Here is a 27610-nt window from a genome sequence, read left to right as displayed (position 1 = left end):
TTTTTTATTGTTTTCTCCATGTTTTTCTTTTTCTTCTTTGCGACACATTCGTTTTTTATTATTTTCACCTTGTTTTTTTTTTCACTTTGTGACATATGTTTTTTAGTCATTGTCCATGTTAAGTTAAGTATTTTTTTGTATTCTTTTTTCACTTGTTTTATCATTCTTCCTCGTTTTTTTTTATTGTTTTCTCCATGCTTTTCTTTTTCTTCTTCGCGACATTCGTTTTTTATTATTTTCACCTTGTTTTTTTCCTCTTTGTGGCATTTGTTTTTAATCATTGTCCATGTTAAGTTAATATGATTTAATTCATTTTAGTAGTTATCATTCAATTGTGTTTATGTTGGCAGAAATTGATGTCTTGTGGTATTTATTTTTTGTTCATGTGTTTATTATATTCTTGTGACCTTGTTTTTTCCTCTTTGTGACATTTGTTTTTTATTCATTGTCCATGTTAAGTTAATATGATTTAATTTATTTTAATAGTTATCATTCAATTGTATTTATGTTGGCAGAAATTGATGTCTTGTGGTATTTATTTTTGGTTCATGTGTTTATGATATTCTTGTGACCGTTAGTATCACCTTTTGTATACTTCATTTAAGTACATTGTGGTTTGAGCATTGGAAAAATCTATTATTCTATTAATTTATATTTATTGTTTTATTTTATGAATGGTATTAGGATGAAAAAAATCTTTTCATGTTTGATAGAGTTGTTATTATGTCATAATCAGGTTGATTGAAAAGTTGTCATATGAACAAGTGAACATATATGTTTATGGTCACATCAAAAAATAAATTAAATTGTTAAAAAAAATAGCATAAAGCTGAAATATAATATTATAGAGAACCACGATCACAAATATCATATACTTAAATAAATTACACTTTTTCCATTTTAATTTTCGTTAATAGTTCCGAGTCATTTATTTTACCTTATATCTCAATTACTACAATTTCATTCAAAATATTCAAGTAGGATTTTTTTTAAAAAAGTCGTGCCAACATGTTTAAGTATTGATAAAAATTTAATATAAAATCGCAGGAGTTCTTAATTTGGACCCTAACCAGCATACAGCAAACTTCCACATACAATAATATACTTGCTTTTTCCTAGTGATAATAAATAAAAAGATTAATTAGACACATGAACCAACCCTGTATGTTATTTTATTTGTTTAAAAATAATAATCTAAAACTGATTTAAAATCAATTTCTAACAAGTTATCTGAGCTAATTTGTGTTTACCACGTAAATAAATGAACACATTGTACCATTAAAAAATAACACAATTTTTTTTTTAAAATTATCACACATATTAATTTCGTGAGATGAATCTCTCAACGAACTCGACCCATAAAAAATATTACTTTCTACACCAAAAATATTAGTTTTTACTCCAAATATAAACCGGATCGACATGTCTCATTAATATTGTTCCGTGAGACCGTCCAGAAGACCAACTCATGAAATAATCGAGTGCAGAAAATAATATATTGATGAAAATTAGAATTATCTGATCAGGAATTAGATGCCCTTTGTCGAACATGAAATATCTAGCAAATTCTAGAAAATTTAATTTGAAATAATCCCCTTGAATTTATACTGCGTTACACAACCTTCAAAACCATAGGAATTACAAGCCTTACGAGTCAGTATCCAGTAACTGATCAGACATGCATGCATCAAAAGTACTAATTAGTCGAACGAGCCGCCCCTCCGTGAGTTCAGCCAGAATACGGCAGCCTGCAATCGAAAACCGATCTGCTTCTTTGAAAAACATCAACTGATAATATTTAGAGGGTATTTGGATAATCAATCAACTTATAAGTTTTTTAAACAGCCTACAACATTATCTTCGATAAAATGTTAGGAATTTTTTACAGGATATCAAACCAAATCACTTTTCCGTCTCTAACAATTGCGACGGTTTTTTGAAAGCTTCTCGAAAAAGAACGTCAGGAGATTTCGAACACGGTTTTCAAATTTTATTATATTCCGAATATAGTCTACCAAAACTAAATGACACAAGCTCAAAATATGTCCAAAAAATAACTGTTTGCGTTATTTTCATAGTATCATGTCACTTTCTTTGTAATTATAATAATAAAAAGATCTTATAATATATATCAATATCTTTACACACTATTATCTTCTTTATTTTATTCAACATTTCAACATCTTACTTTTTATAAGTTACTAGAAAATAACTTATAAGTTACTAGAATTATAATATAACAGAAGATGTAAAAACACGAGGGAAATAATTAAGTATAATATTGTTACCAACTCACCACAGCTTTAGAGATGTATCTGAGCTATCATAATCTTGGGGAGGACCAGTGGAGTTATAGGCATTCGTCACAGATTCCGACGACTGTCCTTCTTCGTAGATTAGGATGTCGGTATCAGCTCTTGGGACGGGTTTTTGACCATTTGTTATTTCCGACACCTTGATACATGGCACCAAGTTTCACATCAAAACAAGGAGAATCCAAGAATATCAGATGAGCTAGCTACCATTTCATATATAATTGTACCTGTTCTCTTAATCGTTCATTCTCCTCCAGAAGTTGCCTTCCCTAAAAATTTTCATAAAGAAACGAGAAAGTTCGATATGTTTCATCCAATGTAATGAATTCTAATGTCTTTCACATGATTTCATAACCATTGCAATGCTAGGATGTATGTGCTATAAACTTTTTAAAAATTCATGGCGATGGTACATAATAATATGATACAAATGTCAGTTTCCGGGGTTCATACAAATCACCCATCTGCTGCTGTACCAAGAGATGTTCAAAGTTTAAAACCGACCTTATCTTGAAGTTCATTGATTTCTTTTAAGATCTTCTCTTCCTGTCACAGATCAAAGACAAGGACACAAATTTCGAATTTTCAACCATGCGTGGATAATCGAGGGTAGCGATATGATGAGCCTACCTTTTTCTCCATAACACGCACAAGTCCAGCTTCGAGAGACTTCTCCAGCTGCTGCAACTCTTCAATGTTCAACCCTTGTAGCTCCTCTCCTCTCATACGCCTGTAAATACACCAGTCACACATGGTATCGTAAAATACATAATTCTCTCAACGTTTATACGTTAGTTCTTACCTAAGCTGATAGCTTTTCTCAGCCACTTCTTTGTTCAATCTGGAATAGTTGCTGTCCTCAACTAGCTGCAGCTCCAGGCATGGCTGCTCCAACTTATCGAGATTCTTTGAATGCAAGTTATGCCTTTCAAGTATCTCCTTCATACTTTATTGGGCCCATAAAAGAAAATAACTTGTTACATAATTATCCATTCAACTTATATTTAAACTAATCATCCTGTTATTTAGGATATCAATTAAGGTACTATGCTCAAAAATTTTATAATATAATTGGTTTTTTAGAACTCGAATTTCGAAAGTTTCGTGTTCCAAAGTGTACGAGTCAGGTTTACAATCTATAACACAAAGACAAGCAAAAATTTAATTAGATGCTGGAGACAAAATCTAATCTAATCTAAAATAAAAAGCTTCCCCTCTTGTCATGTTCACATTCTTGTAATAGATTCTCCAAATATTCGTGTGTATGAAGCTGACTAAATTCTTCTATACAAACTTGTGGATGCACCATTGGACCCTCAAAGATTGATTTTTATGTTCAAGAAAAGATAAATAGGATATTTACAGTCGATGATAGATCTAAATCACAGTGATTGGATCTGAATCACAGTGATTAATCATGTAATTGGCCAAAAATTTGGTTTTAATAAAATATATTTGGTATTTTCACAATTTAAGTCAGATTTTAGGTGGAATCCTCACATTACATCAAAGATGGCAGCAATATCAAGTGTCATATAAGCAATGTTTGATATTATGTCAGCACTCCAGCAAAAAATCAGACTGTATGTACAAAAATAACAAATTATTACACTTAAGATCAAATTTTGCTTAATTTGAGTACCAAAACCCTATCTAGACTTAGTTACGCAACAAATGTTTTCGAATTTTTCTAATATATATGCTTGAGTCTTAGACTTGGTAGTAACTTAGACTCAAGTTTTTCTTGAAATTAAAGATATGATTGGATAATATTTTATTTCACTCTTATTTGTTTTTTACGTACAGATGCCATTTCTGTTGGCAAATATAACTTTGCTTTATCTGTTCGGTTGTAAGGATAATAATTTTCTTCTTCGTACGGCTATAGTTTATTGAGATCTATTATATTTATGAGAGTTGGCCAGTAAATTTTTCTTCTTATACATTTGCTCTAATTTTCACCAGAATGTCATCATGATATCGGACATTGCTCATCAATCGAGAAAAATCAGAATAAATATGAGGGAAAAAAGAAAAATGATTTTTTTGATTCCTGAACTTGTACAATTTTGAATTGTCCATTACTTTTTCAAAGTATGTTTTTGGTTAGGGATGTAAATGAACCAAACCGTTTGTGAGCTATTTGAAGCTCGATTCGATAAAAGCTCGTTTGAGCTCGTTAATGAGGCTCGTTAATCTTTGTGAGCTATTCGAAGCTCGATTCGATAAAAGCTCGTTTGAGCTCGTTTAATGAGGCTCGTTAAGAAAAACGAACCAAGCTCAAGCTCTACGATATTCGGCTCGTGAACATGTTAGTTAGTAAATTCATAAGTAAAATCTTAGATGAAAAATAATAATTTTGATATTTAATTTGTTGATTTAACACAATAATTATGAATTATATAGCAAAATCTATTAAATTTATTTATTATAAAAAATTGACAAATTTTAATAATAATATTATATATTTTTTTCTAAATGTAAATTTATTTTTTAATGAATTTAATGAATATTTAAATGTACAATTCATATTTATTGAGATCGTTTAGGTTCGATAAAAATTTGAATAAGCTCGTGAACCATGAATATATTCGTTGAGTAGAGCTCGAGCTCGGCTCGATTATAAACAAGCCAAGCTCAAACATTCAAGAGTTCGGCTCGACTCGATTCAATTACATCCCTATTTTTGGTACATAAACTCTTACTTTTTTTGATTAAATTGGTCAAATTGCTTAAGTGATATTTCCGCAAGTCAACAATTTTCGATATCTAATCAGCAATTTCCGGTTTCACATTTTCAATTGAACAAAAATAACTGAAAATCAAAAGTTATTGTAACAAAACCAAACTTTGAAAACTTAGAGGACCAAAATTAAAAAATAAACAAGATAGCTAATAAAAAAACTATTTTCCCAAAATAATAAAATAGTAACTTCATTGAGGCAAAAATTTGTGTGAGACGGTCTCACGAGTCGTATTTTGTGAGGCACATATCTTATTTGGGTCATCCATGAAAAAGTATTACTTTTTATGTTAAGAATATTACTTTTTATTATGAATATCGATAGAGTTAACCCGTCTCACGGATAATTATTCGTGAGACCGTCTACTCCTTCGTTGAAGGATAAATTTCAAAGACTTACAAGACAAAAAACGTATGTAAACAATATAATATATTCAAAATTATCCCACTCTCAAGAATAGAGGAATATTTTTTATTAAATCAGCAAAAAAAAAAAAAAACACCAAATACGTACGTGATTTTAACATAAAGTTGATATCAAAAAATTTATAGTAGACCTCCTCAAGTATGTATAAATATATATACACACATAGGCCCGACACATAGTACATGTTAGACCCATGCATCAACAGATGTATACTGTAAAAAGGGATCACTTCTCCCAATGCAATCTACAGCTACAACATTCAGTCACTGTTTGTGTGTGTGTATGTATATATGAATGAAATCTACAGAGATTTCTAAGAATATGGTTGTACCAAGTTAAATAACATGCACTACGACAAAAGACCTCGTACATACAAGGTAAAGATAAAAAAAAATGCAGAAGTAACAGTACTTATGGTACTGGAAAATGAAAATTTAAAATCACCCTTAACGTTGAATGATTGAAGTATAATATTTTAATAATCCATAAGAATGGGAAAACCATCTGTAAAATCTAAAGAACTGGTGAACAGATGGAAATTGAGAAAAACAAAAAACATCATACCATCAAGATAAGATTTCTGAACAGACCCATAAATTTATGGACATCACCAGATATGAAAACACTTTCCGAATCTTAAAATGTTATCAAATAAAACTACATTATTTGCCACTGTAGAAATCGAACACGGAGTAAAAAAAAAACAAGCACCGACCAGTCAGGGAGATGAGAGAGTACCTGGAGCTAGCATATTCAAAGAGCTTCCCAGTGGAGGAGAAAATGATGAGAGCTACGTCGGCATCGCAGAGAACTGAAAGCTCTTCAGCTTTCTTGAAAAGCCCTCTTCTTCTCTTCGAGAAAGTCACCTGACGAGCAGTAGCGTTGTCGATTTTCCTGATCTTGATCTTCTCTCTCGCCATTTTCAGTGAATACGTAAGCAGAAATAAAAGATTCTCGAGCTGGAAATGGAAATCAATAAACCAGGTTGCCAAAAAGCTGGGGTTCAAAAATGGCAGGGAGACGAGCGTTTTGGAAACAAAAGGCGGCGTTTTGCCATTTTTAGGATATGTTTTACCAGAGAAGAAACCCTAAAAACAAGAAAGTGATAAAAAGGGAAAATAAACTGAAACACAAAGAGAGGCAAAGAGGGACAGGATCCTCATTTGGCCATTGTTCCACTCATCATTCTCAGATCCAGATTTACACACTAAGAGAAGACTCGCAGAAAGAGAAACAGATAAAAAATAGTCCACCAATAAGACAAATCGGTTTTGGTTGAGATGGGTAAGAAGGGTTCGTTCGATTCTACCTGTGGGTACTGTTTCACAGGATTTAGATGGTTCAGATTTAGTCACATTTGTGATTTAAATAAAACCAGTAGATTTCCATGTAATTGTGGTTAAATCTGGACCATGGATCTACACACGAGACACTGCCCCACATGTAGGTTGAAATAGTCCGTAAAAAGGAGGAAAGAAATTGAATAGGGAATGTGAATTGGTTGCAAGAGAATTTATTGCCTTTACCAGATTAGAGAGCTGTGCGTTATTTTTGGGAACCCAAGATTACTGTTTACTGTTGGCCAAAAGGCCACCAATCAATGAGGGGGAGATGGGTGAAGTTATACTCTGTGTACGTCCCGATGAACTAAATATACGAGTGATTTATATGATCCAAAGGTTGTAAAAGCAGTTGGTGAGCTGCACCTCAAGTTTCTTGTCATAATACTCCATTATTGGTCGAGTACACTGCATTCATTTTTTGAGCTGATAATGGGAAGAAATAAATAAAGGGCCTCTATATATATATGTGTGTGTGTGTATATGTATGGAGCATGTTGCGCTTGTTATATGCTATAATAATCGGAAAGCAAAGTTCTAAAAAGCTTAAAGTGGATTTAGCATAAGATTAAAGCGTTTGTAATTTTTATTATACTTCTATTTTATCAATTTTTTTAATGAATTAAATCTACTCAGAAAAAATTAATAGATTAAATACTATATAAAAATACAAATTTTAAGAATAAATACATAAGTTTTCAAGTTATACAAAAAAATATAAATTTTAAAATCACAAATTGTGTGGAGTAAAACTTTTATAGATAGTTGTTAGTCACAAAAAAATGACGGGCTCATGATAAATTTTATATTGACGTCTTTAGGGTTTTCTTTGTTTAAAAAATATACATTATTAAATATTTATATTTTTAAAAATTTAAATGTTATAATTTATATATATATATATATAAAAACATAACTTATAATTTTTCTTAAAAAAATATGTCCTTTCCGCGTTTTTTAGGCGTTTAATGTGGTCAACTTTTTGATCATCTGTTTTTTCATATTTTTGGCCAAAGCGACATTTTTTTCGCGAATTTCAAGTTTAAGCAATGTTTTTTTTCTTGTCTTTTAGAACACTAATGGAAAGAAATAAGTGTCTTCGTGCCCTTTTCTAGTTGAACAAGGTTCTCATGTACATGCATTCTAGAAAAAAAGGTTTCATTTTTCATCTTCCTTTCCAGAGTAAAATTAATATTTCATCTATTACATATTAATTAAGGGAGAGGAAGGTTAGGTTATTTCTATAAAGGAGTCGTAAATATTTACAATTTATTAAATAGCATAGTACAGTGCTACAAGAAAAACGTTGTTTTTAGTTGTAGCTAACTTTGAAACTACGTACAGAAATTTTTGCACTATGAGGAAGTAGCTTTAGTTGATGTAACTAGCGATAATTTAAGTCGATCGTCGCTAATTTAGTGACGTTTTTATTTAAATATTTTCGTTGAATTCAGCGACTGTTTAAAACAATAGTGGCTAACTTGAGCGACATGAATACATCATTATCATTGAAATAAGTGATAATTATGGGTGTGCAAAGGTCGGTTCATTTTGCTTTTTGGTTTTTCAAATGCTTAATTTGAAAATTGGACTATATAATTTATGTTTGATTCGTTTTTTTAATTACAGTTTGATTAATTCTATTTGTTTTTTGTTTTTGTATTACAGTTTGATTCATTCGGCATGCTTTTACGGTTTAACTAATAAATTTAAATGATAAATTAACTTTTATGTTTTATAATAATTGTTAATAGATATTTGAATATTCTTTTGTAAAATACCCAAAATATGAAAGATTTGAAAATTAAATAAAAATAACATTTTATAATAAATACAATAAAAATATAATAACAAGATTAATATAGTAAAATGATTTAAAATCATCAAATTAATAGTTTGTATTAAAGTTCACGATCTCTTGAATGGATAAACATCATCCTTTTATCTATTTAATATATCATATAAACAAATTTGAAATATTTTGGTTCGGTTTATTCAGGTTTTCAAATTTAAAATTCTACGTCGCAATAATTTTAAATCGAAACTGACTGTTTAACAGTTTATATTGAACCAAAGAAATCGAATTTTATGATCCGGCTTGATTTTTTTTTTTAACCATTTAATGAACATGATACTCACTAAAACTTTAAGGTTCGGGTCAACCGGTGATAGTAGTTCGAATGCAGACCTCGAATTTACATTAGGCCTGAAATCACGAAGGAGGCCGTTAGAAGGGGGCCAGGAGGGTGTCCCGGAGTAGCCCTTCCGACGGTCAAGTCAGAAACTGAGAATATAATGAGAGAGCAGCTAATGGTGCTGCTGAAACTCAATATTGTGAATGATCCCTGAATTGGACGCTCAAACATGGTATTTATAGGAGAGTACCTGAGCTTGTTATGGGCCATCTACCTGGGTTAGGATGAGCTTGGGGTCTAAAGTCTTGATGGGCTCATTCATGGGTTATTATCAGTCTTCACCTCCCAAGTCGAACTGAATTGCAGGTTCGAAGTTCGATTACTTGCATTGTCCTCGGGCTACAACATGTGGGTCGTGTATTCTCCTCCTGCCGTTCGTTAGTCTCCAAAAATTTGGAAGCAAATTAAATCACCTCCCCGCTCTGAAGGACCAGATCTGATCTGGGTCTCACCTGTAAATAGATGTTCCCTCATCACTTCATTCTCACTTCTCTCACGCAGAATTTTCTCTGCCCTTCATTCACCAGCTCTCCCCCGCCTACGCCTCACTCGCGCGCTAGACCTAGTGCAGCTTCATCATCGCCCTCATCAACCTCCCCTCGCTCGATCACCTCCTCATCAACGTAGAAATATAATATGTTAAACAAAATAAATAAATAGTTCATTAGGATCTTGAGTCTCGCCTTCATCGTCTCTACAAAATCGTCTCTACAAGTGTTATATAGGTATGATAAATGTATTGATGGTGGAGGTATGAACAATAGAGCCCTCGATGGTGTAGGCCTGGACTTGGAGTCTCTATTCTTGCAAGAACTAAGCCCTCTTTGGTGGTGGCGTGGATGTACCGGAACCTACAATTTCTCATGTACATGATGTAGTGGCAGTTGGGTATATACCTGCGTCCCTAATCCATACATCCTCATTTTCTTCACGCTTTCAATGATGTCAAAATATAATTGATAAATCTAGGCAGGGACTCTACCCTTCATCGCATTCTGCATAATAATAACATTGTAATAAAAATAAAACAATCGAACCACAAACATCCAAATTTACACACAAACATATCAGCAAAACTTACATCAACAGTCCTCGAGCGTTCATCAACAAATGGGACAGCCTTAGTGGTTTGAGTCTTGTTAAAAAGCTTCCACGATGTGGGATGTCGACTCAGCTTTGCACATTGTCGTGTATGACAATACAAAACTAGTAAAAATAATTAACAACCAATGTTATATAGAAAAAAAAATTTAAAACCGAAATAAACATATCATCGGTTTTGAGTGCTTGACAAATGAACGTGAACTTTCGATATGCTTCGTCATAATAGTGGCTAGACCCAGAGACTCATTGTTTCGATTTTCCTTGTTTGTCGATTCCCTTGCCTGCCAGTCCGCCTATTTATCATCAGAGACACTAATGGGTCTTATATAATGTGTTATCAATTATCAGTTATTATTATTATTATGATTATTATTATTATTGTTATTGTTGTTGTTGTTGTTGTTTCATTTGAAAAAAATTGAAAAAAGGAAAAATGATTCCTGCTGTGGTAGATTCATATTTTGCAAAATGGGAATGATATTTATTTTATTTTTTAAAAAAAACCCAAAATTATATAGTAATTCATGTTAAAAATTTATAATTTTGTTAAAGTTTTCTTATTAATTTAATAAGTATAGAATAAATATATCTAAAGACGATTTTATTTAAACTAATTTCCATAAAATTCATTTTGATATTCAAAATTAGTATTTTTCTGATAATACATGTCCATTATATTAACCCAGAAGAGGTCAGTTTGACCAATTTGGTGTCTCATGTGACCTTTCAACTTACTTTCTAGATTTTTCATCCCAAATTACCGTATGATTATCATCAATTTTTTTAAATTAAACTATTACACATATTTAATACTAGTAGAAGATACATACGCATAAAAAATTGCATGTGTTATTATTTTTAATTTGATTAAATAATACTAAACAATTAAAACAAAATTATTTTTCAATTTAGAAAAGTTTTTCGACTTAAAAATGAATTTTTGTTTAATTTTTTTTCTATGTAGAATATGGGATGACTTGAGAAGGTGTTTAATAGGGTCAAAAGATAATTATGGAATTAAATATTTTGGTGTTCTCTAATGTAAGTTACTCTAAATGTCTCATATTTAATAATATAATATAGAATATTATAGAAATAATTACAAACAAATTTACAAACACACAATGAGAGAGAAAGAGATGGTTGAAATGTCATGGCATAGGAATCAAGAATCGGCGGACTCGCTTCCCCATTGGTGAAGAGCAATGAGAAAGAGATGGGGCTTGCTCATTCGCTTCCATGCGGTTCATCAGGGAGAACTCATTGTCAACGGAATGGTTGGATAGTTAGGGTGTGGGGATGCGTAATCAAGATATCGATATGAAAAACTTTCACGAATTAATACGTATGTAACAATGATTGGAACCCGAGTCATCGGCCAATGTACAATACATTGTTTGTTGTGACTAGAAGCTCAATTAGATTTCGAATTTGAGATATCATCCTAAACTCAAAATTTTATCTAAATTCAAGACTCAGATAATCTACTTGTTTGTGGTGATTAGTGTCCATGTTAAAAGAGAGTGGCCTCAAAAATAGGTGACAAGGCAACTCACTCCCTTCACACGTTCACTCCATTCCCTTCCCACCTTTTATAAAAATTCCTATTTCAATTCAAACCCCTAACCCTCGTAAAAATCTCAACGACTTCTCCGATGGCTTTGAGTCGCGAGCAGTATCTCTACATGGCTAAGCTAGCCGAGCAAGCCGAGCGTTACGAAGAGATGGTTAAGTTCATGGACAGCCTTGTTGTCAGCTCCTCTGGCGCCGAGCTGTCTGTGGAGGAGCGCAACCTTCTCTCCGTCGCGTACAAGAACGTTATCGGCTCCCTACGTGCAGCGTGGCGCATAGTCTCCTCTATCGAGCAAAAGGAAGAGGGGCGTAAGAACGACGAACACGTAATTCTCGTCAAGGAGTATAGATCTAAGATCGAGAACGAGCTGTCACAAGTTTGCGCCGGAATTCTCAAGATCCTTAGTGATAACTTGATCCCTTCGGCTGCTTCTAGCGAATCGAAGGTATTTTATCTGAAAATGAAGGGAGATTATCATCGGTACTTGGCCGAGTTTAAAGTTGGGAATGAGCGCAAAGAGGCCGCTGAGGATACTATGTTGGCTTACAAAGCTGCCCAGGTTTGCACTTTGATGTCTTTTAAAAAAATGCCCGGATATTTACTTATGCAAGTAGTTTGGATTCCCGTCTTTAATGAAGCTTATATACATACATGCGCAACAAAGAAATAAAAAATCAGCCTTTCTCACAGCATAAGTAAACCAGGTTAATTTTTTTTTAAAAAAAAACATGTATGAAATTTCAGTTTTTTTCCTAACTTGAGAGAGGAGAGGGTGGGGTGGGGTGATCAGTACCGCACTTGTAGACTAAGTAGGTATGGGTATAAGATCACTTGATGTGAAATCCCATGAATATTTGAGGGTTCAATTGCATGGTCTTTTACCAAGATCATCCCTTCTGGTACAGGGACTGAATCCATGATTATTCAATATTGACTGCAGGTTTATAATTTAATTTTCTGGCTAGAAATCTGTGCTATATAGATGCTGTGTATATCAATGCCAAGCTTTTGTTATTTTTCAGTAAAAAGTTAGAAAGTTGAATAGAAAGCTGGATGCATCAATCTTATTTATTTGTTTTGCTACGATTTTTGAATTTTTGATTGAACTTTTTTTTTTTTATGTTTCACATTGTTCACAGGACATTGCACTTGCTGATCTTCCTCCAACTCATCCAATACGATTGGGCTTGGCTCTGAATTTCTCGGTTTTTTACTATGAAATTCTGAATTCATCAGAGAAAGCTTGCAGCATGGCCAAACAGGTTGGTTGAGTATACTACAAAAGATTGCTTTCATTCTTTGTCCCTTGCACTTGAAGAATTTATTGTCTCCTTTCTATCTTAATTTTTTTTCCATTTATTGGGGCGAAGGTACGAAGTGTTCATTTTGTGTTCTGAAAGGTTTCAGGTTGTTATCCGTCTACTTTTCAGAATTTTACATGCATCTAAGATAGGTGTAATTGGTGATAAATTACAATTTGTTTCTTTTTGGAACAAACTCAATTACTCGAGTATTCATACTGTGTATAATACTCTCCTAGAAATTATTTGTTTATTGGTCTGCGTGAATCCAGTGAACTTTGCCATACATCAAAATTCATTTTTTTCTTGCAATGCCTTATCAAAATTTTATTGTTATTCCAAAGCTTTGACCAAGTAAGTAGTTTTGAGATTCTCAGTAAAGAGGTTAACTCTGTCTGATAGAGTTGATTGGTCATAGCTTTCAATTTATATTGGAAGGTACCAGGAGCATTACCACTGTGAACCTTGTTAATTCCGATGTTTCTATGTTGGGACAATTTCAAAATCTTGTGCCTTTTATGTCACTTTCTTCCATATATTGGTGGAGACTGGAGACTACACCATATACATTGGTACGAGAGAGTTTTAGAATAAGGTTTCAGTCTCATGAAGAATTATCTTGTCAATTTTCTGAAATTGCTTCTACTGCCTTTCATAATTATTATGCAAGTATATCAACTTCTAAATCAACACTTATGAGATATTTATAGGTAAAGTTCATTGGGATTTTTTTGAAAATATTTTCATGTCATTTGACCTTTCCTTTTTCATTTGATATCTGGAAACTTGATTTTTTCCCTCTTGTCCTGCAGGCTTTTGAGGAAGCCATTGCAGAGTTGGATACATTGGGTGAAGAGTCATACAAGGATAGCACTCTTATCATGCAACTTCTCAGGGACAATCTCACTCTTTGGACCTCAGATATGCAGGTTAGAACAATAGTTATTTCCAGGCATTCATTTATATAACAAAAGATAAACACTTTAATCCTCGTATGTTTTTAATCTGCTTATTTTAATTTTTTATAATCTTGTTTCAAAGTTCTTTGTAAATTTAGTATGCCAGAGCTTTGATAGTATAATAGATATTTTTATTCGGACGTAGTTATTCTTTAGTGCCATTAATTTGGTTGGATCATAATTTCTGGGTTTATAAACTTAGAATATCTCAAAATTTTCCAATTTAAAGTTGTTCTCTCTGAAACCATGTTTTCCTTAAGAATCCTTCTTAAATTTTTTGTTATAATATTTTCTCCTGGAATTGCACAACGGTCATATTATGTAATTTTTACGTGCTTATGATATGGATCGTGTCATGGGTTGTTGGACAGTGGAATCCTCTATTCTCCCTTCTGATTGGATAAGCAATCCTTGTGACCTATGATTGGATAATAGTCGAGGCCCTTTTAACAAGAGAACCCCTCAATCTTGCAAAGATTAATTTTTTTTATTGAAATGATGAAATCTCAAATGAATCCTTACTCCATCAATTTCATACATATAAATGGAAAACCCAAGCAAATTAAACTGAAATAAATCCTACCAAAATTAAAGATCCTACGGAAATCTCAAGATTTGGAAAGTATCAAATAATTATTGCCAAGGAAATAAATAAATCTTTCTTACTCCTCAATCTTTAGCCTTGAATTTTCCATGGGTAGAACACCGGTAGACTATAGATGAAATAAATAAAAAATGGATTTTTGTGTTTGATTATTATTCTACCTTGTTACGTCATTTTTATGTTTTTTTTTTCTCGTTTCTTCCTTTTGCCCAAGGCCCATTTCCTCAATGTGGCTTGGGCATTGCAGCCACCCACTTGAGATGCAAGTTTCTTCTCAAACTCGCCGCCTTGTGTATCGATAAGCCCAGGTCTTCCGATTCCTTTGGTCCATTATGTTCTCGTCAACTCCTTCCAATCAAAATAATTTCTTGCATTGATGACCCCGAACACACATCGTAATTAAAACAAATCTCATGCGACAGCTGCTCCTCCATCATGGCTCAATTCAACTTTTACAGGTGTTGTAGCATCCTTACCCGAGCCATTACTAAACAGATTAATAAGCATGCAAATTTTAAATATGATAACAATAATTAAATAGTGAAAACCAAATAAATGAATCATTTTACAATCTAAACAAAAATAGAATAATAATCTCAGTCTAAAACGATAATACAACCATATCGAAAATATAATCCTGCACGAGAATACGAGAAATCAAATAAAACCTCCACTGGATCACCACCGAAAACCCAACTGCTATAGCCACTGTCCCTGGCAGTCCGAACCGACCAACCTAAGACCTGCCCCATGGAGTAGGGTGTCCAAGAAGAAAACAAGGATGTGAGCGACAATCGCCCAATACAAGAATGTACGGATATACAAACTGATATGATGCATGTGAAATACAACATGCTCGGATATCAAGGATCAAGTCAAGAATCTCATGCTCAGTCTAGAGACGCATGAGTGTGTAGTCTATGAGGTATGTGATGTAGTGAATAAGATATCCAAGCGTAGTATACACACTTATATGCGGCATATTTTTCTTTCTCTGGTGTACATTGGTTTCGGGAAGAGGTTCGCGCCGATTGATGTCAATGGGTCCATTTGTCCATTGGATTTCGATAAATCCAATTTCGAGTATTTTAGGAACATATTTGAGGCCTTCACCTTCCTTAGTTTTTAAAGTCCCCCATGACAGCTGTGTCCATACGAATTTATTTTCTACATGTGATATAGATTATGTCATGGATCGTTCGACAGTGAAATCCTCAAATTCCGTGGAAATTCCCTTATTTGATTTACGGACCTTGCGACTTATGATTGAATAATGATAGAGGCTTCGTTTAAGAAGATTACCTCTCTATCTTGCAAAGAGTAATTTGTTTATTGAAATCTTGTATGAATCCTTATTGCATCAAGTTCATACATATAAATGGAAAACCCAAGCAAAATAAACTGAAAGAAATCATACCAAAAATTAAAAGATACAACGGAAATGTCAAGATTTCGAAATTATCAATTATTATTATTTATTAAGGAAATAACTAAATCTTTTTGCTCAATCTTCAGTCTTGAACTTTTCACGTGTAAAAAGTTGACCGACTGATAGAGAACCGACATCAACATGCATGAACCCATTATCAGACTTGTGATATGAACCCAGACAACTCCAGAGAAAACCCAATATCGAAATTGGAATAAAACTCCAAGAACTGAAAAGATAGCTTTAATTGCATGCTTTGACTCGTTACTTATAATCGAGGTAGGAACCAAAATAACAAGAAGAAACGATGCCGCAAAATTTAAACTCACAAAGAACTTGTCTTTGAGAACCTAATAGTGCATCCTTATTCACTTTTTCTTGCACTATGTGTTCATCCTCGGATTTTTCATGACTTTCAAGCTACTATCCTCTCATACTCTTTCTTTTAACTCTCGTTCTTCTTCACATCTTTTTTTCATCCTCAAAACATCATAATAAACTTCACTAGGACTCAAAGTAAAAGAGCTACTCACATCCTGTTGATCAAGATTTTTTTTTTCAATCTACTCAACAAAAATTTAAAAAGATAAACGAAACTCGCCTTAGAACCAAAGCTATAGATTTTTTTTAGCCTACTCAACAAAAATTTTAAAAGATAAACCAAACTCGCCTTAGAACCAAAGCTTTATCAACTGATAGAGAACCGATACCAACGTGCATAAACCCAATATCAAACCAGTGGTACGAACCCCAACAATTCCGGTGAAAACCCAATATCGAAATTGGAACAGAAGTCCAAAACTTGAAGGTAGCTTCAATTGCATGTTTTCATGAGTTACCTATAAACGAGGTAGAAACCAAAATACAGAAGAAACGACTTCACAAAAGTTGAACCCACAAAGAACTTGTCTTTGAGAACCTAAGAAAGATAAGGGGACGACTGCCACAAGAACGAATCTTGATAAGTTCAATTTGAGCCTTCACGTGAGAGAGAGAGAGAGGAAGCACTGAGCTCACAATTTGTCTGACAAATCAATTTCTTCAAGATTCATTGTGATTCTCGTCTATAAGACATTTATATAAGAAACCTACATAAAATAGCTATATAGGCTTTAAATATGGAATTCTGGGCACATATCAAATACTAATCAAATAAGTCCTAAAATTAAAATAAATAACAAAATTGAGTCCCTTAAAATCACAAAATAGGCCTTCGACTAAATTACACTATTAAAAAAGCTCGATTATTAAATAACTTGGACTTCCAAGCATCATAATTCAATTTCTTGAATTTCTTCAAATTGTAAATCTCTCGATCTCATCATCTTCAATTTCTAAGAATCAAGGCACTTGAATGCTGCGCTATTAATTTGGTTGTTGGTCATAATGAGGATCACGTCATCGACTTTGGGCCTTTTTTTATCAGTTCTTGCTCGCAGCTTACTTCCTCTATGCGGCACTTGAATACCTATATTTATCGCTATGTTTCCTGATTTCATTTGTAAAGTTACCGTGTAAAGAGTAGAGGCTACAGGGGGAAATGCAAGGTTTATTCACCTGGGGTTGCTGCATTACTCTTCAATAATGTAAAATAATTGTTGCTTTTTATAAATTAGCTGATGTGATATGAAGGTTTGGATTTCAATTAAGTAAAACAATCTTTTGATACATTCATATTATTTAAAAGCCTACAAGATGTGCTCCTTAGCTCAAGGAGAAACAAGGCTTTCACCCCACCTTTAATTTGTATGGAGATATCATTGCTTACAATTTCTCGTAGCATACCTGTTTATTCCTTGACCCCCTCGCTTCTCCTTAGTTATATGCTACCTCATTAATTCTTCACCACAAGTTGCCATGTGCTTTGCTACATCAGATTGTCAATCAACTCAATCAATACGAGTATATACAATTTTAATGTAAATGTGTTTGAAGTTACTTTTTTATGATACCGAAGAACTTAACTTATTTGGTCCATGCTTGGAAACCAATGACTCTATGCCATCAGACAGTAGCAAATTTATATTTCTACATTTTACTGTTCAATTCTCTGTTATTTTTAGTTCCGTAAAATAAAAAGAAAAAGGAAGACGTCTTTATCCTTTGATAAATAAAAAGAAGGAAAACTTTGATAAATTTGGAAGCTCTAGTTAAGAGAGTTTGTTCCGTAGTATGAAATTATACTTACCTCGTGGAATTTGACATGAAATAATCCAGCATTTTCCTATATTTGATGTATGATTTACTGGCTTCACACTTTCAAATTAAGACAATGTTTTATACATCTTTTGGCTTCTGGTTGTTCTTGATTATTGATTCATGAAAAGAATCAAGGTAGATTTTTCAAATATGTCCATAAGTCTGTATTTCTTACGATCTTACTTCAAATGTAATTTAAAAAACGATTTGTTTAATAGAAAAAAAATTAAATTCCAGTTAATTAAAATTCGGCATTCTATGACCATGCAGGACCAAATAGACGAGGCTTGAACCAATGGCTTTATGTGTGTCTCAAGGAGGTGGGTTTGAATGTCATTATCTCTCTGTAATTTGCATATACTCGACTGGTGTTGAATTTGTGTACTTGGTATTGTGTTGTGGTACCTGTTTTATTAAAACTGTATTGGAGTGCATAACTGTCCAAAGTCAATTTCTCACTATTTCGAAGGAAGTAGGACAGTCAGATGAAAGGTATGTAGTTTCCTTCATTATCGGTCAACTTCATCTCTTGATGCCCGGAAGTTTGTTTGTGGAGAAATGTGACGCTTAAAATAGTGTTTATTATTAGCTTCGATTTCTATATAACTATGATTATGATTGTCTTATTGAATTTGTTCGAAGATTTGAAAAATTGCATGATTTTTATGGTTTGAGTTTTGCTTCTTCTTGATCTCAACTCATTTTGGGAAATAGAAAAAAAATTTCTTGTATGAACTCGGATTTACAGGTGCAAATGGTGAGAGAAGAGCGAATAAATTACAATCTGCACCTTTGAATTACTACTCTAAAAGGTTGATGAAGATTGACTTGGGGTGCAATCTGGTCCTATTTTATATATAGTACTTGGGTAGGAAATGTAATTTACTCGTGGCGAGGTCGTTGAGGCTTCGACTTTTTTCCCTTGTAATTCCTTCATTTGGCTTGTGGCGAAACTCTCTCTTTCAATAAATTCAATCCTGGATGATGTTTTGAAATTAGTTTTACTTATTTACTATGTCGAGGTTATGGATTTCTAGGGCTTCTTAAATATATTGAATCGCAAAATAATTAATTTTTTTAGAAAATTTTACTTCTCTATATTCAATTGAAAAAGCATCCCCAGGAAAAAAAAATTAGAAGAGCACAAAATTCTTTATGAAAAATGGAATCCAAAGTTATGTATACAAACGTGTTGGTTGAGATTATTTTTTTCATTGGTTCCTACTCATTTGGCGTTTAATAAATAAATACTATCTGTGTTTAATACATAAATATTGTATGTTTATGTGTTGTATTTTTTACTTTTAAAGTGTTTATTTGCTTCGTGATATTGTATGAAATAATATAAATTTTTAGTTATAATTAAAAACCTAAGGAAATTAATTCTTTTCCTTGACCTATCGATCGGATCATATGAAATATGTTTATATGAACGAATATGTATGAATTGTTTATGTTCCTTAGATCGTAGTTTAATGGTTTGTCTCATCTCGATATGAATTTTTCGTGATATATGTATGTTAATATTTCATGTGTCTTGATCGACTTTATTGTTGAAATAAAATAATATCAAACTTGGATGCTAGAGAAATACCATCAATTAAATTTTCAAATAACAACAAATTTAGAGTTGATTTGTTCTCTGAAGAATAATAAACAGTACGTAACAAACCCAGTCAGTGTGGCACAGTTTCCTTTAACTTCCACTCCTTCAAAAAGTCATAGAAATGCATTTCTAAGTTTTATGAAACGCATGCCAGTGTAGAAATGGCATTGTGAATGCTGTACACTAGGAAAAAATGGGATGCAGTCTGGAAAACTGGCCATCGGTAACTCTAGTCTACAACATGAAACTCATGTCTCTCGGGTTTAATTACCTTCGCCGTGTTTAGATTAGATGAAGTCTGGTTGTCCAGTGGATGTCAAACAACGATGCCACATCCTACTGTTGGGGTCGACTACTCTGGGCTGCACGATTACTTCAGGAATAGGGAAGTAGACATAATGAGTGTTGCATATTCCGACGGTGATGCCGCTGTACCCGGCAAATGCACCATGAACCTGTAACAGGAGTTTTGTACATTGAGTAAAATGGTTTCCAGGATCATCCGGTTAAACACAAGAGACTACTTTTTCGACAAAATTTCGACGGGGAAAAAGTATCTGTTATTGTATATCATGGTCCAACAAATGATTCATGGCGGATTGTAAGATTTCACAAAGCATTCGGGGTTCTATGGTGCGCCGCCAAGTAGAGAGAAATGAGGACTAGAATGTAACGATATGTCTATTCCTATGATTTTTTTTTTAAATTTTTATACTACAATCAATTCCGATGATTGATATCACTTTTATTATTTTTATTTATTATTAACACATTTTTATCATTAAATAAAAATGATCAATTTTATATTTATTATTACTGTAATTTTATTAATTTTTTATAAATATTATTTTATTACTATTATTCTATCCAGTATTTTTAAAACCGTACCAGTACCGATCATGGGTCCGGTCTGAACATATGTAATAAATGTTTTTACGGTCAAACTGATCAAGAACTAGTGAACCGTTTGAAAGAGTAACAGGCATAAGTAGTCTTACAGCATTTTGACCAAGAACAGTGCAGAGGATTCCATCTGATGCATTTGCACGGCATGCACGGATCATGTAGGTGGGATCAATGAACTTCACATCCGCTGGATTTCCAATCCCTTTAAAGAACTTCTTCACCTTTAATATACAACAAAAGATGTAATGCTGATGAGATGGACCCAAGATCAAGTATTCAATTGCCTCTAGAGGAGTTTAACATAAAAGCATGGACCATCATCAGAGCAGATGCCTCTAATCTTTTTTCAGGCACTTCTTTTGTTTGGGTTATATTATTAAGAAATGATATTGAATGGTAAGCTCAACTATTGGACAGCTTTCAACAATCAAAAGCAAATGAAAGGGACAGACAGGTAGAAAATGTGTTTACTTCGTCCAAAATAATTAATAGCTTACAAATTACATAAACCTATAAGTTGACAACAAGAGCCAGGTAGTGACAAACCTCTTGTTGTATAAGGACACCAATATCTCCCAGTACGATGTTACCAGATGCATCTGTAGCATTGGTTTTTTCAAGAAGGTCCTGTGTGAGAAAAATAAAATATGATGTTTCTGATAAAAAGGAGAAGCTATTTCTTGAGTTGAGGATCAAGAGTTGTCAAACGCCAGAAAAATAATTTGAAAAGAAAAATTATATTTATTCTTCCTGTAAACCATAAAGTGAGAGATAAAAACTAGAAGAAACTGTATAATTTTTTAAGTTTAGCTTGTCCTCCAATGGATGATTGTGAAAAGGAGGATGATTTGCATAAACGAGGAACATGTAAAGAGAAAGCAAGAAAGAAAGATTCTATACAGAGAACATTGGCAACTATCGTGGATATCTAAAATGCTAGAAGATTCCAAATGTTATTTAATTTAGACGGACAATAATATCATGCTGCAAGAGATGGCAGAGAGTGAATTTTCACATGCATTCACCTACTCAAGGAAATTACACTATAAGTTACTGCCATTTTGGAGACCTAGAAAGTAAAATATGATCATACTGACCTGCCCAGCTCCTTCTGCAACACAAACAACGGCAGATCCCTTCGTCTCAAGAAGGTACTCTAAATGGTGTAAGATACCATGAGGTCCATGAAGATTAAATGGCACCTGATGCAGATACAAAATCCCGTAATAGGCCAACCAAAAAGAGTCGGCAGTTTCTGAGTATTGACTGAAAGATTAATACCTCTGGAATCAAGCATACATCAATTTGTCCACTAGCAAGAGATGCTTGCATAGCAATAAATCCACTGTTACGACCCATCAATTTCACAATCCCAATACCACGGTAAGCACTGTGTGCCTGTCAAATGAGCGAGAATCATCTCAACTGAGGGTGTAAATGGAAGGGTTTCGGAGAACAAACTTCAATGGCCGAAACTCGGAGAACGAATAATCTAATCATGATAAAAAAAACAAACTCATAAGAATAAAGAAAGTGCCCATTTTTACCTCAATATATGCAGAATTGATAGCTCTTTGTGCTTCTTCAACAGCTGTATCAAAACCAAATGTTTTATCCATAAGCAGAATATCATTGTCTATGGTTTTCGGAACACCAACAACAGCCACCTTTAATTGTTTTCGGCGGCACTGGACATCAAACACCAACAATAAAAATAAATTTTTTAGATAAACTAAAGAAGGTATTACAAAACTAAGAACACAAGAACACATTTTTTCCTGACAAAATGAAAAACATAGAATACATCATACTATCATCAGCCCGCAATAAAAAGGTCATAAAGAGATCTGAGAGCAAAATTAAATTGTATAAGGAAGGTCTTATAAACCTCTTCATGTATGGCATTGGCGCCAGCATGGGTACCATTTCCACCCAGCACAAAAAGCATATTGATTCCTCTATCCTGCCATCGAATAATTAGATTTGTATCAAAACAACCTCAGCATACAGGAAAGTTTTTAGTGCAACAACCAGAGAAATGAGGGATCAGCATTAAAATTTACCTTCAAACTGTCCACAATTTCACTGAACTTTAGGTCCTCCACGAGACACTCCTAGCAAGCTCCCTCCAGAGAGATGGACATTCTGAACCACTTTCCGTGACAACTGTTATGAAACACCAAAGCACACTCAAGCGTTAGCTGACACCAAAGGACAAGGCATATGCTTCCATTAAATGAACTAATTATCCTAGTTAAGCTTTTAAATTAAATTATATTTAGGATCTCACAAAATGATTGTGAAACAACAATAAATGGAGAATTTGTTTGCTCGGTTATTATTGGGTTAGAGCAGTATATTTTTGTCTATTTGCGCAATTCAGTGAATCACTTGGACTTAGCTCACTCTCTATTACTGATTATTCTGAATATTCATATATTTCTTTTTTTATTGTTTAACCAAGAAAACTAAAACATTAACCAGTGAATGGAATAGAGTAAAATGTGAACTAGTAAAGAAGAAGAAATAAATCTTATAAAATTATCATTCATTACCAAGGAACTAGCATAACTAAGTTCTTCAGTCCTTATGAGACGAATTACTGCTTGAGCAACAAATTTTGCCATGTTTTCGTGTATGTATACAATTATATGCATTTGATATTTTGAAAAGATTATTCATCCAAAATCAGTCTCTAGCTCAATTCTGTGCTTCTAGGGCTTTTGATACAATTCTTGTTGATTGGGTGATGTATCATGTAGAAGAAATAGCTTTTGCATGAAGTGTTCAATCAACCAACTTGTTGACAAAATGGATTAGTGTACTTAAAATGTTTTAAGTAGCAAAAAGCTCACCGGCATTTCAGCTAAACCTATATCAGAAAACCCGCGATACCCAAAAGGAATCCCTACGATCTTTTTCACACCATATATCTCAAGAGTGATGACTATCTGCAGCAATAACAAAGAAGAAAGAAATTAAAATACATCGATAATCCTAACTGTTCTCTTTTCTAATAAAGAAATATAGGTAAATATAAGTAGGCAACCATTCTGGGTCTGCCCCAACACAGATACATTTTATGTGTCCAAACCAAAACTTGATGGTACCTCGTGAAGTCTAGTGCATGATTCTAAAGCTGTTTCAGCTTAATATCATGTTATTGAAACATGTCAAAATCAAAATGTACACTCGCATGGAAATACCTGTCGTATGACATCATTGAGACCAGGACAAAGGCCCCCACATGTAACAATTGCTGCTTTTACTTCTTCGGGTTTGAAGTATATTTTTTCTCGGGGCCCAGCACGGTGAACCCTGAAATTACCTATTGTATGAGCTTATTCTCTATTATCATAAAAGGAAATTTTCTATAACCTACCAAATTAAACCTACCAAATTAGAAATAATAACACCATGTGAAAACGCCATGAAAAGATCCAGCAGACAGTCTACTACAACAAAAATTTTGGGCCCATGCTAGTTCAACAGGTCAAAGAAGTCAATTGGAGTTTGTGGAACATGGCACCCTCAGAGGCCTACTGCGAGGCTAGAAATGATATCATCATACTGAATAGTTTCAAATAAGTTGACAAAGGCATTTTCACTTGTGAAAATAAAAACTTTAGAGAGAAGTAATACTATTGATTGATAAACTAATACTCCAAGATTCAGAAATTTTAAATTTTCATCTCACTGAGTTTCTTAACAGAGTAACATACTTAATATATCATCTTCTACAGACTTTTTATGTCTACAAACCTCGTAGAGTCAAAGTGAATCAGTATATTTACCATTGCTCTACCCATGTACAGTCTGAGTCGATGCACTCTGCTCCTGCAGATGTAGTAGATGAATAACGAATCACCTGAAATCATCACATAAAAAAGAAATTCAAAGCCAATCAGCACAAAAAAGAATAATGCTCGACGGAAAGAAAAGAAGGTTTGTCTCTAGGCGCCATCTGGTTCGTGTGATATGATAAGTAAATGATATGTAATAAAAATGATAATAAAATGAAGATATGGATAAATAATAGTGTGATAGATTATATGGTTCAGTATGATTTTAAATTCATGGATCAATTTTGTTAATTATATCTTGATTACCAAAATGCCCTTATCCTATATCAATTAGTAATATATTTTTTTTAAAAAACTGAATAAATAATTAAAATTTCTAGAATTACTTTATTTTAAAGAAATTAAAAAATTATAAATATTAATTATTAATTTTTTACTTATTTCAATATTCAATATACAAAGAAAATACCTACAAATATTAATTAACAAATATACAAATAAAAATTTAATAATAATAGAAATATCCATTTGTTGCGATAATAATTAACATAACAATTAAAATAACAATAATAATTTGAATAATAATAAAATTTAGTAACAATTATAAAATTAAATACAGTAATAAAATAATAACTAAACTAATTATAATATTAGTCATATTATATGTTATATTTAAAGGTTACTAAATTTGTTGAATTTCTAATAATTTTAAACTTTAGGGTATTAAAGGAACAAATAAATTAGTCAAGCCTCATCCTCATCCCCAAGGTATTAGTTAAAATCCAAAATGAGGATAATAATCTCTACTTTGTTGGTTGAACGTTCACCTATCATAATTTTAATCCTGCTTATCAAACACAAGATAATGGAGGAATTAAAAAACAACCTACCTTATTCATAAAACATTGGTTTCTTAGCAAGAGCCACATATGAGAAGTAGATCAAGTATTAAATGGATAAATTTGAATATTTATTTAATAAGGCTAGAGAAACAAATGGAATCAGATTTTAAGTGTGGTCAGATGCGGAAATGTTTGTGGTCACTTTCCCAATTTCAAATCTATTTCAATTTGGTCTAACATGAGTCTTTTAGCAAGTCTTAGCGTTTTAGAGGTTTTTGAGATAATTGAACAAATGATGAAAAACAGAACACAAGCCCTGCAATAATACCAACAAAAGAAGTATATTCCAATCATCCAACAACAGAAGGAACATGCTCATTACAGATTGATCACGTAAAGTGCGTCACTGATTTAGATTCCTCACTATTACGTATACAAACCTTGATATCGATCCACGGTAGGTATCGGGAAAAAACTTGTGTGAAAATAATACATCGTATGTAGGAGAAAAACAATCAATTGCCAAATTATAACGAAAACAATACGGATATCAAGGTACATATATATCAAACAGGGTATTCAATCATGAAGCCATAGTCGAATAATCAAGAAAGGAAGCTTTGATGCTTATATACACACTATACCATATGTACACAATTCTTGAACTCGTGTTGGGTCCTCGCGGTGCATCATCAAGCATAATCATTTCAAGATTCTATAACCTAATGCATATGAAAATCACATTGATGAAAAATGAGGGGTTCTTTTTTTAAATAACAAAGAGACAAGGAGATAATGGTGGTGTCCCGATCAAAGAGTCAAAAAAATAAGCCACATAGCTGCAGCAGACCAATGCACGGAAGATACAAGACAAAACTACAGAAAACAGAATGAGCTTTAACCTTAAGCAATACTCTGTCGTTGTTGTTGATATATCCCATGCCATTCCTCATCCGATGGATAACCTTTCAGAAAATCAGAACTCACAGGAGTCCTGTAATGCAATCTCAAGCTAATTATTATTTTCTAAAAAGGAAAGCACAATTGTTAAAAAAATCCAATGGTCCATTGATTATTATCCCGACCAGTGCCTAGCACTGATTAATGAAACAGACTTAATTCTACACAAAAGATAAAAGAAAGTATAAAATTTTCATAAGAAAAAGAACAACATTGAAGGAAAACTATTGGCGATTTTGAATTATAAACTCCAAGCATGAAAACGATAGAGCTTAATCCAGCATAGAAAATACTATCCCAGATCATCATCATCATGAGTTAACAAACTGATCAATTTATACAAGAACAAGTAAAGTGAAAATATAGGTGGAATATCATGAACAAAAATATACAAAAAAATCATATATTCTATAATGAGCATAACCTCAAAGAGAACAAATTAATAAGCAGAACCCAAAAAAGTTAAGGTCTTTAAGACTTGATTAATTCGAAGTCCACACACAAACCTCATCTTGAGGCAAAACGTTGAGGGATACGCAACGGCGTCGGGAAACACATCGGTGATATGCGGAATGCTGAATCTCGATTCGAAGTCCTTCTGGTACTTTGACTTCCAATCCGGGTCGGAGAAGTCAATGCTCGGGGCGGTAGATACTTGCTTCTCAAGCTGTGATTTCACCTGAATCCTTTTTAAAATCCTATTCCGCTTCTTATTCTTACCCGTACACAGCGACCCCAACGGGAACAGCTCATGATCGGAGCGAGTAGTTCTCGGCGGAAGAATCAACCACGATTTAATCGCCGGCGTAAGAACGCCCATGTTGTTATCGATTCAGTCAACAAAAACAACGAGAAAAGAAGATTCAGAATCGAAAAGTGGTCGAGCAAATTTACATGTGAACGTATACGCGTAAATGTACATAAGGACAAAGGGAGAGATCGGGGTGGCGGAGAAGGATAGGGAGTTGGAACTTAGCAAGAAGACGTCTTGTACTAAAACTAGAATTATATTTTGATATTTAGAAGAGAAAATTAAGAATTCAAACATATTTCAATAAAAAGAGGGCTCTTGTAAAATGGTCGATGTAACGACTCAATCTATCTTATGTTTAAATGAATAAAAATATTTTTAATATGAATGCAATTTTTTTAAAGTCAGTTTTGATAGATAATTCATCTCATAACATATGAGTTTTAAATATTTTAAAGTATAACATTTGATAATTTTAAAAAGGCAACATGTCAGTTTTAGTCATTGATGTTTGGAAAGAGTTCGAGTCATTTTTGGACTTGGACGGAAATGG

At 33.1% G+C, this 27610-nt stretch overlaps 3 protein-coding genes across 4 annotated transcripts; 1 reads left to right on the top strand and 2 right to left on the bottom strand.

Annotated features, from left to right (window-relative positions):
• Window positions 1–1539: 1539 nt before the first annotated feature.
• LOC142527508 (MADS-box protein SVP) lies at window positions 1540–6736 on the bottom strand. The gene is made up of 7 exons (XM_075632367.1): window positions 6224–6736; window positions 3118–3261; window positions 2946–3045; window positions 2820–2861; window positions 2543–2584; window positions 2297–2454; window positions 1540–1748 (listed from the first exon to the last, which is right to left on the bottom strand). The coding sequence occupies exons 1-7, from the start codon at window positions 6403–6405 to the stop codon at window positions 1730–1732; spliced, it is 687 nt and encodes a 228-aa protein (XP_075488482.1). The 5' UTR covers window positions 6406–6736; the 3' UTR covers window positions 1540–1729.
• Window positions 6737–11662: 4926 nt separating this feature from the next.
• Window positions 11663–19219, top strand: LOC142527367 (14-3-3 protein 1). 2 transcript variants are annotated; one of them, XM_075632255.1, is made up of 5 exons: window positions 11663–12256; window positions 12837–12959; window positions 13811–13927; window positions 18460–18509; window positions 18938–19219. In XM_075632255.1, the coding sequence occupies exons 1-4, from the start codon at window positions 11780–11782 to the stop codon at window positions 18478–18480; spliced, it is 738 nt and encodes a 245-aa protein (XP_075488370.1). In that variant the 5' UTR covers window positions 11663–11779; the 3' UTR covers window positions 18481–18509; window positions 18938–19219. The 2 variants fall into 2 exon arrangements, with proteins under 2 accessions (XP_075488370.1, XP_075488296.1); XM_075632181.1 differs by lacking the exon at window positions 18938–19219 and having other exon boundaries at window positions 11665–12256; window positions 18460–18815.
• Window positions 19220–20014: 795 nt separating this feature from the next.
• On the bottom strand, window positions 20015–27321 carry LOC142527280 (ATP-dependent 6-phosphofructokinase 5, chloroplastic). The gene is given in 15 exon segments (XM_075632073.1): window positions 20015–20250; window positions 20794–20922; window positions 21248–21328; window positions 21799–21903; window positions 21983–22099; window positions 22249–22389; window positions 22590–22664; window positions 22765–22788; window positions 22790–22867; window positions 23557–23652; window positions 23908–24019; window positions 24496–24569; window positions 26249–26284; window positions 26286–26340; window positions 26813–27321. Coding segments are annotated over 15 exon segments (1605 nt in total). The 5' UTR covers window positions 27127–27321; the 3' UTR covers window positions 20015–20082.
• Window positions 27322–27610: the final 289 nt, after the last annotated feature.

The sequence above is a fragment of the Primulina tabacum genome, chromosome 1 (genome assembly GCF_025594145.1).
Source record: "Primulina tabacum isolate GXHZ01 chromosome 1, ASM2559414v2, whole genome shotgun sequence".
Taxonomy (NCBI): domain Eukaryota; kingdom Viridiplantae; phylum Streptophyta; class Magnoliopsida; order Lamiales; family Gesneriaceae; genus Primulina; species Primulina tabacum.
Note: the sequence above shows the minus strand (reverse complement) of the source record. Positions and strands in the feature narration are given on the sequence as shown.